At 44.9% G+C, this 15,728-nt stretch overlaps 2 protein-coding genes across 7 annotated transcripts in view; both read left to right on the forward strand.

Moving 5' to 3' along the window:
- Positions 1-4,930: 4,930 nt before the first annotated feature.
- Positions 4,931-10,896, forward strand: LOC140581241 (E3 ubiquitin-protein ligase TRIM35-like). Its single transcript, XM_072703252.1, has 6 exons — positions 4,931-5,581; positions 6,105-6,200; positions 6,280-6,510; positions 6,723-6,745; positions 8,598-8,716; positions 9,986-10,896. The coding sequence occupies exons 1-6, from the start codon at positions 5,174-5,176 to the stop codon at positions 10,546-10,548; spliced, it is 1,440 nt and encodes a 479-aa protein (XP_072559353.1). The 5' UTR covers positions 4,931-5,173; the 3' UTR covers positions 10,549-10,896.
- Positions 10,897-13,277: 2,381 nt separating this feature from the next.
- LOC111848464 (E3 ubiquitin-protein ligase TRIM35-like) overlaps positions 13,278-15,728 on the forward strand; it is a 172,592-nt gene continuing 170,141 nt past the window's right edge. For all 6 annotated transcript variants that reach the window (XM_072703245.1, XM_072703243.1, XM_072703242.1 and 3 more), the window contains exon 1: positions 13,278-13,732. In XM_072703245.1, coding sequence (XP_072559346.1) covers positions 13,289-13,732 — 444 coding nt within the window. In that variant the 5' untranslated portion in view covers positions 13,278-13,288. The remainder of the gene's footprint in view (positions 13,733-15,728) is intronic.

The raw sequence follows: 15,728 nt of genomic DNA on the forward strand, positions 1-15,728 counted from the left end.
TGTTTTCTACAGTTTCACTTTCAATTAACTGATGACACACCTCTGTGTTACATTGCTAAACCTCAGTATGTCCAGGAAAAGAACTAGTTTGACAGGTCAGTTAAACACACTATAACTGGTTTCTTTTTGAGTTTAACATTTAAGGCATCCAAGAATTGACTCATCTTGTAAATAATTCTGATAATTTCTCCCTTATGACAATAAGTCAAAGTGTAAAAAAAGTCTGAATTATTTATTTACCTGCGTCAGATGAGAATGGCACCTGTAGTGGCAGGTATGAAGCTATTCTAGTAGGATTATATTTCCAGAAAAACCTGATCATCTTGTTGTCCAGAGTGTCTGAAAGGAAATGGTGCTCTTTTCCTTGAAGGCTACCTGTCCATCTAGGATCTCCACCTGCCTCTCTGCCCGCCACAGACGGCCTCGGCCCACACAGCACGGGATTGTGGGAGGAGAAACAAGAGAAGGCTGGGCAGCACAGCCCAGGACCATTTGATAATAATAATAATAATAATAACGCATTTTCTTTGTAACGCCCTTTACATTTCAAACAAATCATAAAGTGCTAAAAAATGAAAACATTATCAGTAAAAACAACATATATTTTAAAAATGCAGCAATCTGCAAAGTTAATTAAAAGCCATAAGTTATGCTAAAAATTAATGTTTTAAGTCTTTTTTAAAAGTCCCAATACTCTGCGGTGCCCTCAGGTGGTCTGGGAGGGTGTTCCATAGATGGGGGCTGCAGAACTGAAGGCCTGATCACCCATGGTGCTGAGTTTAGTCCTGGGGAGGCGATTAGAGTCCGTAGAGCAGAGAGATCATGTTGAGGTTAGTGGGTAAGCAGTTCTTTCAGGTACAGGGGGGCTTCGCCATAGATGCACTGGTGAGTTAGGAGAGAAACTTTATATTCAATCCTGAATATACGGGAAGCCAACGAAGTGAATGAACAATGGGTGTGATGTGTTCATGTTTCCGCACTTTCATCAGGATCCATGCTGAGCTGTTCTGAATGTACTGGAGTCTTTGAAGATTCTTGCCAGGGATTCCAGTGTATTGCAGTATTCCAGTGTGGAAGAGATAAAAGCATGAACCAGCATTTCAGCATCTGGTAAAGTAATAGTAGGATGATGTTTGGCAATATTTCTAAGGTGGTGGAACGAAATCTTGCAGAGATGTTTGATATGGGCTTCAAAGGTCAGTTGAGAGCCAAATCTTAGACCTAGGTTGGTGCCACGCCCCGATCGTCCGGTCCTCCTGTGTGCCACGCCCCCTCGTTAACCCTGTGTGGATTCCCTGTGTTTTACAGCTGTTTCTAATTGTTGTCATTAGTTCATTGTATTTAGTCCGCGTTTCCGTTCGTTTCCCCAGTCCGGTCATTGTATTGTCGATGTGTCATTGCCTGCCTTTCCTTGGATTAAACCCCATGTTCCCGATCCCTGGCTTCCCGCTCATTTGTCTGTGCTCCGGGCGCTTAAAGCATGACAGTTGGTGCCTGATGGGGAGAGGGGAATGTCGTATCCAGAGATATAATGCCGGTCGTGGAGAATGACTGAATCTGGTGTGGGGGGCCAACCAAGATAGCTTCAGTTTTAGAGCTTTTCAACAGGAGAACGTTTTGTTTCATCCACACTTTTATCTCCTCCAGACAGGCGGTGAGTATTGATAGAGTGGATAGTGATGGTGATGATGATGAGAAAACTGCAGAGGAGTATGTGTCAGCTTTCAGGTAAAGCTGGGTGTCATCAGCATCGCATTGAAATGAGATTCTATAGTGACTAATGATATGACCCATAGGAAGCGTGTATAAAATGAAAAGGACGGGGCCAAGGACTGACCCCTGGGGGACTCCGCAAGTCACAGAGTGTGTCCGGGACCTTGCATTTCCAAGGGAAATATACTCTATTCTGTCAGTAAGATAAGACTGAAATCAGGACCAGGCAGCAGCAGTGAGCCAAATGGTGTGATGTAACCGATAGAGGAGTGTAGCATGGTCAACAGTGTCGAACGCAGCAGACAAATCTAGGAGGACGAGGAGAGAAGGTGAGGCAGCATCAGCAGCCATCAGTAAGTCATTTGTGACTCTAACCAAAGCTGTTTCTGAGCTATGAGCAGAGCGAAAACCAGACTGACATTTTTCAAGAAGGTTGTTGCATTTAAGGTGATCCTGGAACTAGATGGCAAATACTTTCTCCTTTACTTTAGAGAGAAATGGAAGGTTGGAGATGGGCCTATAACTGGCAAAAGGGGTTTGCTTTCACTAGAGCTGTAGGAAAGGGATCCAGGGCACAGGTGGAGGGTTTCATCCTCCTGATAATGTCTTCAACCTCTTGCAGCAAAACTTCTGGGAAACTGCAGGTAGGCAGTCAGGCCAGGTAGAGCAGAGGAACCAGGAAGGACAGAAGAAATCGAGTCAAGTTTTCTTTTGAAAAAGGTCATAAAATCATTACATCTCTCTCTTGTAGTTTCTGTAAGTAAAGGAGTTTGTGGTTTGAAAAGATGCTTGATAATGCAGAACAGCTGCTTGGAATTTCCAGGACTGTATTTGATGATGTTTAAATAAAACTGTGACCGTGTCTCTCTGATGGACTTTGAGCAGGCCTTTTGGTGCTCCTGACAGGCCAGCTTGTCTCTAACAGACTTTAAGTAGGCCTTTTGGTGCTCCTGACAGGCCAGCTTGTCTCTAACAGACTTTGAGTAGGCCTTTTGGTGCTCCTGACAGGCCAGCTTGTCTCTAACAGACTTTGAGTAGGCCTTTTGGTGCTCCTGACAGGCCAGCTTGTCTCTAACAGACTATGAGTAGGCCTTTTGGTGCTCCTGACAGGCCAGCTTGTCTCTAACAGACTATGAGTAGGCCTTTTGGTGCTCCTGACAGGCCAGCTTGTCTCTAACAGACTATAAGTAGGCCTTTTGGTGCTCCTGACAGGCCAGCTTGTCTCTAACAGACTTTGAGTAGGCCTTTTGGTGCTCCTGACAGACCAGCTTGTCTCTAACAGACTATGAGTAGGCCTTTTGGTGCTCCTGACAGGCCAGCTTGTCTCTAACAGACTATGAGTAGGCCTTTTGGTGCTCCTGACAGGCCAGCTTGTCTCTAACAGACTATGAGTAGGCCTTTTGGTGCTCCTGACAGGCCAGCTTGTCTCTAACAGACTTTGAGTAGGCCTTTTGGTGCTCCTGACAGGCCAGCTTGTCTCTAACAGACTTTGAGTAGGCCTTTTGGTGCTCCTGACAGACCAGCTTGTCTCTAACAGACTATGAGTAGGCCTTTTGGTGCTCCTGACAGGCCAGCTTGTCTCTAACAGACTATGAGTAGGCCTTTTGGTGCTCCTGACAGGCCAGCTTGTCTCTAACAGACTATAAGTAGGCCTTTTGGTGCTCCTGACAGGCCAGCTTGTCTCTAACAGACTTTGAGTAGGCCTTTTGGTGCTCCTGACAGACCAGCTTGTCTCTAACAGACTATGAGTAGGCCTTTTGGTGCTCCTGACAGGCCAGCTTGTCTCTAACAGACTATGAGTAGGCCTTTTGGTGCTCCTGACAGGCCAGCTTGTCTCTAACAGACTATGAGTAGGCCTTTTGGTGCTCCTGACAGGCCAGCTTGTCTCTAACAGACTTTGAGTAGGCCTTTTGGTGCTCCTGACAGGCCAGCTTGTCTCTAACAGACTTTGAGTAGGCCTTTTGGTGCTCCTGACAGGCCAGCTTGTCTCTAACAGACTATGAGTAGGCCTTTTGGTGCTCCTGACAGGCCAGCTTGTCTCTAACAGACTTTGAGTAGGCCTTTTGGTGCTCCTGACAGACCAGCTTGTCTCTAACAGACTATGAGTAGGCCTTTTGGTGCTCCTGACAGGCCAGCTTGTCTCTAACAGACTTTGAGTAGGCCTTTTGGTGCTCCTGACAGGCCAGCTTGTCTCTAACAGACTATGAGTAGGCCTTTTGGTGCTCCTGACAGACCAGCTTGTCTCTACCAGACTATGAGTAGGCCTTCTGGTGCTCCAAATAGGCCAGCTTGTCTCTAACAGACTTTGAGTAGGCCTTTTGGTGCTCCTGACAGGCTAGCTTGACTCTAACAGACTTTGAGTAGGCCTTTTGGTGCTCCTGACAGGCCAGCTTGTCTCTAACAGACTTTGAGTAGGCCTTTTGGTGCTCCTGACAGGCCAGCTTGTCTCTAACAGACTTTGAGTAGGCCTTTTGGTGCTCCTGACAGGCCAGCTTGTCTCTAACAGACTTTGAGTAGGCCTTTTGGTGCTCCTGACAGGCCAGCTTGTCTCTAACAGACTTTGAGTAGGCCTTTTGGTGCTCCTGACAGGCCAGCTTGTCTCTAACAGACTTTGAGTAGGCCTTTTGGTGCTCCTGACAGGCCAGCTTGTCTCTAACAGACTTTGAGTAGGCCTTTTGGTGCTCCTGACAGGCCAGCTTGTGAACAGTGAGTCCTGAAGTGTTGTAACATCGCTAGAGGGCGCTCCCAGCTGCCTTCATTTCCATAGCTCACTGGTGAACTAGGGAGCTGAGCAAGAGAATGTGACTGTTCTGGTTTTGACAAGGGCGTGGAGATTCAAAATACTGCTCAGAGTTTTATTGTACAAACCCAATGCGGTATTGGCTGAAGAGAAGTTTACATGAGGAATGCACTGTAACTCAACTGCCATGGCTTCTGGATTGATATTTTTATAATTTGGATGGAGTGTGAATCCAAATTTTTATCCCAGCTAGTTGGACGACCACTTGCAGGACAGGATGCAGCTTAACGTCATACCAGGACACTGGAGGATTTGATAACACTAATATGGTTCACAGAAACGTTCATCATGCACTCAGACCACCGGCTGCTAATCCTGCTAGATCAGCTCCATTCCTGCCACTAGAGGCGCCATTTTCACCTGCTACGGGTCACCAAATGATTCAGCACTTTTTATTTACACATTGGATCACTGACCTAAGGGAGAAATTATGAGAATTACTAGCAGAACTGGACAATTCCTTTGCAACTTAAATGGCCAAACTCAGAAAGTGACATTCAAGAGTGTTTAACTTATCAAAATGGTTACTTCTGAAAATTCTGAAAAATAGTTGTTAAACTATCCCGAAGGTGTCTTATCAGTTAAGTTAATGTGAAACTGTAGAAAACACTCTTCCTGAAACCTTTATGACTGTAGACGTGTCATAAGAGGGTCTGTAACATGGCTGCTGCAGCTTCATCTCTGGACGAGGAGCTCTGCTGTTCTGTTTGCACAGATTTCTTCAAGGATCCTGTCGTCCTGAAGTGCAGCCACAGCTTCTGTAGAGTCTGTCTGCAGAAGTGCTGGGAAGGGAAGAGCTCTCGGGAGTGTCCATTATGCCGGAGGAAGTCCTCCATGACAGATCCTCCTGTTAGTGTAGTCTTAAAAAATGTTGTGGAGTCATATTTAAAGAAAAGAAGTGAATGTGAGGTAGCAGAGAAGAGTGAATCTCGCTGCAGTCTCCATGGAGAGAAGCTTCTATTCTTCTGTGTAGAAGACCAGGAGCCCATCTGTGTGGTCTGTCAGACTGCAAGGAAACACAGAGACCACCAGCTCTGTCCACTGGAAGAAGCTGTAGAGGATAAGAAGGTTGGTGACTAGCTCATCATGAAATGTTAGCATGTGTATTTAACAGCAATGTGGCTAATACTTCCATAGGCACTGCTTTGGTTTCTGTGGCGGTTTTACTTCATTTTTACATTAGTGACCTTTGTGCTGGTGTTACTGGTGACTGAGAAGAGGGATCATGACTCACTGTCAGTTTTCTAAACACAGTGGGAGTTTGTAAATATACAAACAAAGATCTGCTTATTTTCTATATGATTTATGTGTCACTGTGTTATGTGTCTGTACTTCCTGGGTGTCCCCTGCCCAGTGCCTCATAGTTTCAGGGTGTCCTCTTCCTAGTACCCTATATTTCTTTGGTGTCCCATGCACAGTACCGTATATTTCCTGGGTTCAGTTCCAGGTTCACCAAGACCCCATAAAGGATAAACAGTTATGGAAGGTGAATAGCTGGAATACTAACAGAATAAAAGAAGAAAACTATGTATTACATGTCAGTCATATGTTGACTGTATCTCTCATTATATGCCTGCATATTTAATCTCAGGAGGACCTCAGAACTTCATTGATTTCATTAAAGGAAAAGCTGGAGAAGTTTACAAAAGTTAAACAAGAATTTGAGGAAACAGCCAAACACATCAAGGTATGAAGATTTATTCTGAGATAGTAAAACCTCACTGTACAGATTAACTTCAGACTTACACGGCATTTCTCACTTTCAGAGTCAGTCCCAGCAGACTGAGAAGAAGATAAAGGAGGAATTTGAGGAACTCCATCAGTTCCTGAGAGAGGAAGAGGAGGCCAGACTGGCTATACTGAGAGTGGAAGAGATGGAGAAGAGCGAGAGGATGAAGGAGAAGATAGAGAACATCTCCAAACAGGTCTCCACCCTGTCAGAGAAGATCAGAGACATTGAGAAGGCCATGGGTGCTGAGGACATCTCCTTCCTGATGGTAGGAGCTTGATTTTCCTGCATTTATCTGTGTGTTTGCTGACTGGGACAAACAGTCCTGCTGTGTATCTGAAGCAGATATAAGGAGTTAAAACATCTCAGTGACACTGATCATTTTCACACAGCAATTTCATTCTTTAAGGTGTCATGGGTTTGCTGTTGAAAATTATGTATTTTTCCTAAATACTTCAATTTTGTTTTCGTCTTTTTCAGACGTTGAGGAACACCAAGAAAAAGTATGTAATAACTATCTGCATGTTTTTAATGACTGTTTATCCAGTCATGTTTGAAATCAGCTATGGACAATCTCAGAATTCATAGGGCATAAGATGGAACCAGTCTACCCACCTCAACCAGTCTACCCACCTCTCTCTTTCTCATGTCACACAGATGCAAAGCGCAAGAGAAACATTTTATATCTGTTTTACACCTTAGTGGATATTTGTTGTATATTTCATAAATTTTGGTGATTTGGGAGAAATCATTAGTGGTATCAGTGTGAGGGAGTGATTCTTACATTAGTAGGCGAGACAGTGTTATGCTAAGCAGGATGAAGGACATGGGGAAGGAATCAGGGCAAACAAAACAGGTTTTTTATAAAGAAAGGGAACAGACTGGAAAACAATTGTATCACACATGGGTAAACAGGAGCAGCAACGGTAATTACAGGAGTGGGAGGCATTTTAACAAGGAATAACAAGGGAGCAAATGAAAGGCAGCTGGAGTGAATCGCACAAGAGCAGGAATGAGACGTAAGACAAACGTGTAACAGTTTCCAGATCTTCGTGGAGTCAGTGGAGGGTCTTATTGGGGCTCTAGAGAGACTGAGCGAGGACTTTTGAATGTCTGGGATTGCAAGTGTCCTGGATAAAAACCAAAATCCAGGCCTTTAATGACCTCCTGGGCACAGCCATCAGCAGTGTGTCTGTCTGCGGGGAGAATGTCGACCTCGTTGAGAGGTTCACTTACATCAGCAGAGACATTCATGTTTCTGGCGACTGTTCCTATGAAGTCAGTAGATCAGGGGTGGCCAGTCTTATCCGCAAAGGGCCGGTGTTTATGCGGGTTTCCACTGCAACTCCCTAATTAGCTTACTAATCAGAGGACTGATTGGCTGAAGAGTCCTCACACCTGGGTTTAAACAGCTGACCTACAGGTTATCCCAAAATCCTGCACACACACCGGCCCTTTGCGGGTAAGATTGGTCACCCCTGTAGTAGATGGACTGGGAGAGCATGGGGGGTCATGAGGTCACTGGAAGGGGTGTGTGGCGCTCCTGACATCTTTGTAAGAGGAGGAAGGTCCAAGTCATTGCAGTCCTGGAGCTCCCTGTCCTGCTGTATGGATCCTCTGATAAGGGTTGGGGAATTTGTAAGGCAGGATGGTTTTGATGACTGGCTCAGTACTGGCACCATAGGCAGGATAATTAGTTATTTAATGGATAACAAAAGAAAAATAACAATTATGAGTTATACAGTAGAAACATTGATTTGTGGTAATCAATGACTAATGGGTTGACAGTGGGTGGACACTTAGCCGACGTCTAAGGCAGGGGAACCAATCAGAAATGTGTGTTGACTGAGGGTGTGTTAGGGGTGTGTTAAATTGTTCATGGGTAAACTGTTGAAATATGATTTTCTGATTAATTACGAGATAATCAAATAAGTATAAGGAAACTATGTAAAATATGTAAATATAGAAGCTATTCTCAGTACTGGGGTAGACTGTCTCTTTGATCGATCAATAAATAAAACAAAATAAAGGAAAATTACAGGCGCACTGAACTGCTTTTTCCTTCTATTGTCAGAGATTTTTTTTTTAAACTAGTATTTTCAAGTTCCACAAAAGCCAATTGTGGGTTTTCAGTAATTAAATTAGCAAGTTGACCCACTGAATCACTGGAGATCTTATTCTGTTACTGTGGTGTTTAATACTGTTATAATTCACTGATCTGTCTACATATTCTATCTGTCATATTCACTCCTGTATTCTGGCCGTGCTGCAGACTCTCAGCCACCTTCCTCTGCGGTGTCTAACTCACTTCAGACCCCACAGCAGCACTGACGCTTTCTGTCACTGTCTTTGCAGAGCCCAGTGCTCACTGCAGGACCCAGAGCTGGAGTCAGGGGTGCTGATAGATGTGGCCAAACACCTGGGATCTCTGAAGTTCAGAGTCTGGGAGAAGATGCTGGGGACTGTGCAGTACAGTGAGTACTGGGTGAAATGGCTGTATAATGCAGAGAGCAGTATCTGAGTGGGTTATACTGTCACTCACTGGGAGCTCAGCCTAGCAGCACCGGTACAGTGAGTACTGGGGAAATGGCTGTATAAAGCAGAGAGCAGTATCTGAATGGGTTATGCTGTCACTCACTGGGAGCTGAACCTGGCAGCACCGGTACAGTGAGTACTGGGGAAATGGCTGTATAAAGCAGAGAGCAGTATCTGAGTGGATTATGCTGTCACTCACTGGGAGCTCAACCTGGCAGCACTGGTACAGTGAGTACTGGGGAAATGGCTGTATAAAGCAGAGAGCAGTATCTGAGTGGGTTATGCTGTCACTCACTGGGAGCTCAGCCTAGCAGCACTGGTACAGTGAGTACTGGGGAAATGGCTGTATAAAGCAGAGAGTAGTATCTTAGTTGGTTATGCTGTCACTCACTGGGAGCTCGGCCTAGCAGCACTGGTACAGTGAGTACTGGGGGAAATGGCTGTATAAAGCAGAGAGCAGTATCTGAGTGGGTTATGCTGTCACTCACTGGGAGCTTGGCCTAGCAGCACTGGTACAGTGAGTACTGGGGGAAATGGCTGTATAAAGCAGAGAGCAGTATCTTAGTTGGTTATGCTGTCACTCACTGGGAGCTCGGCCTAGCAGCACTGGTACAGTGAGTACTGGGGGAAATGGCTGTATAAAGCAGAGAGCAGTATCTGAGTGGGTTATGCTGTCACTCACTGGGAGCTTGGCCTAGCAGCACTGGAACCTTAGTTGAATCCCTGAAAGCTGTCTGCCTGTAATCTGTGATCCTCCTCACTGGTCACTTTGGATGAACGCGTCTGCTAAACCAGTAAATGTAAATGTACTGTACTGGAGAGCGGATGGACCGGGTGTATAAAGAAAACCTATGCTGAGAGCCATGCTAGGGAGGAGACAGGAGGGGCAGGTAGGCAGGGCGTAACAAATGCAGACTAATGCATTTATATTCTTCTTAACATAGACAGATATAAACAATTTTGTTTCAAAAGGTTTAAAATCATTATTTCCAGTTTTCACACAAATGTGTATCAGTTTACATTAGACAAAACATTTGACCTTAACTGTCACTTCAATGCAAAGTAGCCAGTTATTATAATCAATTGTATATGATTCCATATAATCACTTTATTGACAATACTACTTCACTGTAAAATGTTTAGGTTATAATGCTGATGGGTTTTACTGCATTGAGATTATTAACTGCAGCTTCCTTTTCAAACCACAGCTCCTGTGACTCTGGACCCAAACACTGCAGCCCACTGTCTCTCAGTGTCTGATGATCTCACCAGTGTGAGAGAGACTGATGATGTACAGCAACTTCCTGACAACCCAGAGAGATTCACTAAATATGCAATTCTGCTGGGATCTGAGGGGTTTAACTCAGGAAAACACAGCTGGGAGGTGGAGGTGGGGGACACACCTGAGTGGGATGTAGGAGTAGCAGCAGAGTCTGTAAACAGGAAGGGGGAGATTACATACAACACAGAGGATGGATTCTGGGTTGTAGTTCTGAGGAATGGTGATGAGTATGAAGCACGTGATTCATCACCAACCCTCCTGCAACTGGAGAGGAGACCGCAGAGGATCAGAGTGCAGCTGGACTATGACAGGGGGGAGGTGTCCTTCTTCAACCCCGCTGACATGTCACTCATCTACACCTTTACAGGCACATTCACTGGGAGCCTGTTTCCATATTTCTCTCCATGTCTAAATAATAATGGAAGCAACCCGAGAGCCTTAAAGATCTGCCCAGTAAGGGTGTCTGTGACAGTAATGTCATCCCAGTAAAGGTGTCTATGACAGTGATGTCATCCCAGTAAAGGTGTCTATGACAGTGATGTCATCCCAGTAAAGGTGTCTGTGACAGTGATGTCATCCCAGTAAATGTGTCTGTGACAGTGATGTCATCCTCTTATTTGTCTCATAGGAAGGCAGGACATGATATTATTAAAATCAAAGAATTTATGTGTACAAATTCAGGTGTCTGACCTAATTATCACATGATGTCTGCCCTCAGTAATACACCCCTGTAATTGCATGCTATGTTTTATTTTGGGTTTAATGATAATTACTGACCTACAGCAATGGGGTGATTGGCTTTCAAAGCATTTCACATTAAACTCTGTTCAGCCTTAATCAATGTGTTATTGCCTGTGATGCATTTATACAGTACCCACACTTTACCAAAGTCACACATCAGTAAATGTAACCTTAATGAAATCACCCCTTATATGAAATATCACATGACCTTGTAACCACACCCCCATAATGTGCTCCATCATAAACCAGTGTATCGTGCCCGGGACCCGAGGCCCCGTCACCCCAGTGACTATTGGGTCACTCCCTGCAGTAACGGCTGAGAGAGCTTCACTGTCCAAGGGGCAGCCAGTGGGGGACTCTGGCATTGAGGCCCTGAAGGAGTCACACATCTCTCTGGGCAGGCAGAGTCAGGGGACAGTGAAGGACAGTGACATTATCATGTTATCAGCACTGAATAAATAATAAATATGATTATTACTGTAAGAGAGCTTCACAGACTGCAATGCTTGTGCTCTACCATAGGGGGCGCTAAGGGTAACAGTGTTTTTTTAAAAGCAGCATGTGCTGACAGAAATGAGGTCCCCAGTGCTGCATGGCTGTGATAAGTGCATCCTTCTCTCTCACTTTCACACAATACACTCCAATGATGAGGTCACCCTTTCACCATGGGTGCTCACACTTAGACACCAGCACTCGCCGAAAACCCTTGACACACTATCTCAACCCACACGCTAGTAAATACAGAAACATTAAAAAGGAGGCAGCTTGTGAAAGTAATTCACCAGATCCATCAAGCCCCTTAAGGACCGTAAGAAGAACAGCCACCTCTTCAGGTTAGTGGTAATCAGCTTGCAGACTCTTGTCCACATCCAGGCTTAAAGGCAATTGAATCCGGAGTGGAATTTGGCCTTCAGGGAAACGACTTAGACTGATCATTAATAACAATGACCTGAGAACTGTGACTGTTGCTTGCAGTGTATGAGACCCCATTTGAAGTCCAGCTCCAGGACACTTACAGGAAACTGAAAGTACATAAACCTACCGAGACATACATACCTGATATGGACAAAAGTATTGGGACACACCTCTTAATCATTGAATACAGGGGTATGAAATCAAGCGCCTTTGTGAAAGAATCGATTCAGCAGATTGATTTCAGCAGAGCATAACAGGTCAGCTTATACTGCTGGTTATTGCCTGATCTGAAGGCTGTGTCACGTTCCCTGATCTCAGCTTGGACATCTTGGTTAAACCAAGAATCTGACTAGGAAAAGCCTGTATAGTCCGGAGAGGCAGACACATGGACGTACAGCAGCTAATGTACCAGCTAACAGTCTCTGTTTACTCATGGATGCTGTCTGTAGCCTCCCTAAACGCCTCCATATCAGTTACCTCAAAGCAGTGCTGCAGTTCAGCCAGTGTCGTATCTGACCGCTTTGGCACAGTCCTCACTGTAACTGGCTCAACTTTAAGCTTCCTGGTGTGTGAGGGCAGCAGTAAGATGGCAGTGAGGTCAGATTTCCCAAAGTTAGGCCTCGTGCTTGTGGTGTACGCCTTTTTGATATTGCTGTAGTATTTGTCCAGTGTATGATTTACTCTGGTAGGAGACCCAGAGGAGACCCAGCTGACACAGAGAGAACATGCAGACTTCAAACATAGAGCAGAGGGGAGATTCGAACCCCTAGCCCACTGGGTGTTTAATAACATCCATACCCAAAGACAAAGAAAGACTGAAGATCAGGATTGACGTGCCGACATTGAGCGCGAGGGCCGATCCGCACGGAAACTGCTGCATGTCGGCTGTGAGGCCTGCTGCACGTCGGCTGTGAGGCCTGCTGCCGATCTGTCATGTGACTCAGCCATGATGTCAGGCAGATCAGGACCAGGGAAGATCTAGTCTGCTCACTGCTAACTCCTCTCTCTGCTTTGTCAGTCTGTCTTCTTTATGAACCTGAGCCATGATCAGATGGTCCTGAGCTGTGCCGCCCGTCTCCTCTCACGTCGTCAGCGGCAGGCAGAGAGGCAGGTGGAGAACCTGGATTGACAAGCATCCCTCAGCCAGGAGGGCAAACAGCTCTGTTACCTTCCAGACATGCTGGACAACAAGATGGTTAGGTTTTTCTGGAATGTAAACCTACTACAACAGCTTCATACCTGCCACTAGAGCCGCCGTTTTCTCCTGACGCAGTTAAATAAATAATTCAGCACTTGTTTACACTTTGGGTTATTGGCGTAAGGGACACATTTGCAGAATTATCACCAACATGAATCAATTCTTTTTTGCTAATGTTTAACTAAAAAGTGACCAGTTTTAGTGTCTTTGATTAACCTGTCAAACTAGCTGTTTTTCTGAACATACTGATATTTCACTCATATACTTCAGTTTAATAATCACAAAGGTGTGTCTTAAGTGCAAAGTTAATGTGAAACTAAGAAAAAACACTCCCCTCCCCAGACTCTTTTGACGCGCCGTAACAGACTCTGTAACATGGCTGCTGCAGCTTCGTTCCTTGAGGAGGAGCTCTGCTGTGCTGTTTGCTCAGACTTCTTCAAGGATCCTGTCGTCCTGAAGTGCAGCCACAGCTTCTGTAGAGTCTGTCTGCAGAAGTGCTGGGAAGGGAAGAGTTCTCAGGAGTGTCCATTATGCAGGAGGAAGTCCTCCGTGACAGATCCTCCTGTCAACATTGTTTTAAGGAACATTGTGGAGTCGTATTTACAGCAAAGGAGTGTTAGAGATGTGGCAGAGAAGAGTGAAGCTCCAGAGAAGAATGAGGCTCCAGAGAAGACTGAATCTCGCTGCAGTCTCCATGGAGAGAAGCTTCTACTCTTCTGTAAGAACGATCTGGAGCCCATCTGTGTGGTCTGTCAGACTGCAAGGAAACACAGAGACCACCAGCTCTGTCCACTGGAAGAAGCTGTACTAGATAAGAAGGTAATCTCATTCTCTTCTGTATTATTCAGCTTTTCTAGAGGATGTTAGAGCAGCAGGAGGATTTAAGATGGAATTGATTGTGCTGAATAGTATTTTGGGTTTGTGGGCATTTTTATTGAGTAGGTCTGCCTGATATTGTGCCTTAATAGATTGTGTCTTAATGTGCCTTAATAGATCTTTGGTAGATCTTTAAACAATCTCTAATTAATCTATAATTAATTAACACATTTTACATATATATTAAATAAAAAGAAACAAAAACCTGCATACAAGAAGTCAGAAAATAAATTTAATAAAAAAAATAAATCACAATTAAAATTAAGGAAATGTAAAATAATAAGCAACAGGAAAAAAGAAGGAAGAGGGTATTTAAAATAAATTAAAAGAGTTATTAAAATGAAATTAAAAGTTACTTAATGGTGGACTTGAAAAAACACTGGGAGAACCTGAAACTGAACTGAAAGCAAGACAGAAAAAGTGAATCTTTAATTTAGATTTAAAATCATCAATAGAAGAGCAGGACTTTATGTAGGACGGGAGACTGTTCCAAAGCCTGGTCAGCTTCAGAGAAAGCCTGGTCAGCTTCAGCTTGGAGGCGTGAGTGAGGAACCAAGAGGAGCTGTTGTGAAGAGGAGCTATGAGACCGCGGGATGAATACAGAAACAGCAGATCTGAAATGTATTTCGGAGCTATTCCATGACACATCCAAAAACACACCAAGGATTTTAGGTTTATTATGCGAATTTCCGGACAGGGGACCAAGCACACTGCTAAGGCTAGTGAGAGAGTTTGGGGGCCAAGTGTAATTATTTCAGTTTTGTTGCAACAGGAAGTTCCTCGCCATCCAACATTTAATATAATCTAACAATTGAACAGGTTCTTCAGAGAATAGGGGCCATCATCTGTAACTGGCCGGTAAAACTGCATGTCGTCTGCATGACAATGATGCACAAGATTGTATTTTTCTAAGACAGAGCCAAGGGGGAGCTTTATAGAGAGCAAAAAGAGGCCCTAAGATTGAACCTTGGGGGACGTCACAATTAAATGGGGGGTGGGGGGGGGGAGGGGCAGTTACCTTTTCTGACTGAGCAGCTACTTTCTCTCAGGTAGGAGGTAAAACATTTTAACATGGGCCCTGCAAGCCAACTTCCGGCTCTTTAAAAGAATGTCACGGTCAATTGTGTCAAAAAAACCGCACTGAGATCAAGCAGGACTAAGACTGCAGAAGAACCAGAATCGATAGTGAGAGGAATGTCATTCAGTACCTTCAGCAGGGCAGATTCTGTGCTACGCAGAGCTCTGAAGCCAGACTGCAGGTGTGGGTGAATCAGTCCGGGGGGTATTACAGTCTGTCCACTGGAACTCGCCAAAGATGTCAAACTTGTTCAAGTAGGAGGAAACTTGGGGGGAAAGGGGGGGCTCCACCCATTTATAGGTGTCCAGGGGGTTGTATTGGCTGGTTTTGATTATTGAGAGGGTAAACCCCCCCCACCCCCATAATTTCCGGCCTGTAGCCCGAGAGCTACACGGCGCTGGTGACCGTGGGGGTGTGCAGGTACCTGCTTACTCTCTCGAGCGGCCTGTAGATGCTGATTGTATATCAATTCTTGCCAAAAAGCTGCTGTCTGTAATGTTCAAGGAAACTTAAGACCAGTAAAATAACAGGAAGTAAGCAGGTAAACTTACCAGATCTGTTCTATTGGCAGGTGTTGAGTAAAACTCAGTCTGTCATTACAGACAGAAGTCATCCAAGGCATCAGGAAATTGTACCCCTTCCATCTGGCACTCAGTTTAGACTAACTTAAAAAATGCAGCATATAAATCAATATGTCTGACTACCTACTTACGTTACCCACTGCGTGTGCCTTGTGATAGACTGACATCCTTTTCTGGAAGTTCCCTGCCCGGTGTCCTGTACTTCCTGAGTGTCCCCTGCCCAATGTCCTGTACTTCCTGGGTATCCCCTGCCCGGTGCCCTGTACTTCCTAGGCTCAGT

The sequence above is a fragment of the Paramormyrops kingsleyae genome, chromosome 20 (assembly GCF_048594095.1).
Source record: "Paramormyrops kingsleyae isolate MSU_618 chromosome 20, PKINGS_0.4, whole genome shotgun sequence".
Taxonomy (NCBI): domain Eukaryota; kingdom Metazoa; phylum Chordata; class Actinopteri; order Osteoglossiformes; family Mormyridae; genus Paramormyrops; species Paramormyrops kingsleyae.

Bases quoted from the DNA above. Each gene is read 5' to 3' on its own strand.
- LOC140581241 (XM_072703252.1), top strand. From the start codon at position 5,174: ATGGCTGCTGCAGCTTCATCTCTGGACGAGGAGCTCTGCTGTTCTGTT. The intron at 6,201-6,279 runs GTATGAAGATTT...TCTCACTTTCAG, and splicing joins AAACAGCCAAACACATCAAG to AGTCAGTCCCAGCAGACTGA. The intron at 6,746-8,597 runs GTATGTAATAAC...CTGTCTTTGCAG, and splicing joins TTGAGGAACACCAAGAAAAA to AGCCCAGTGCTCACTGCAGG.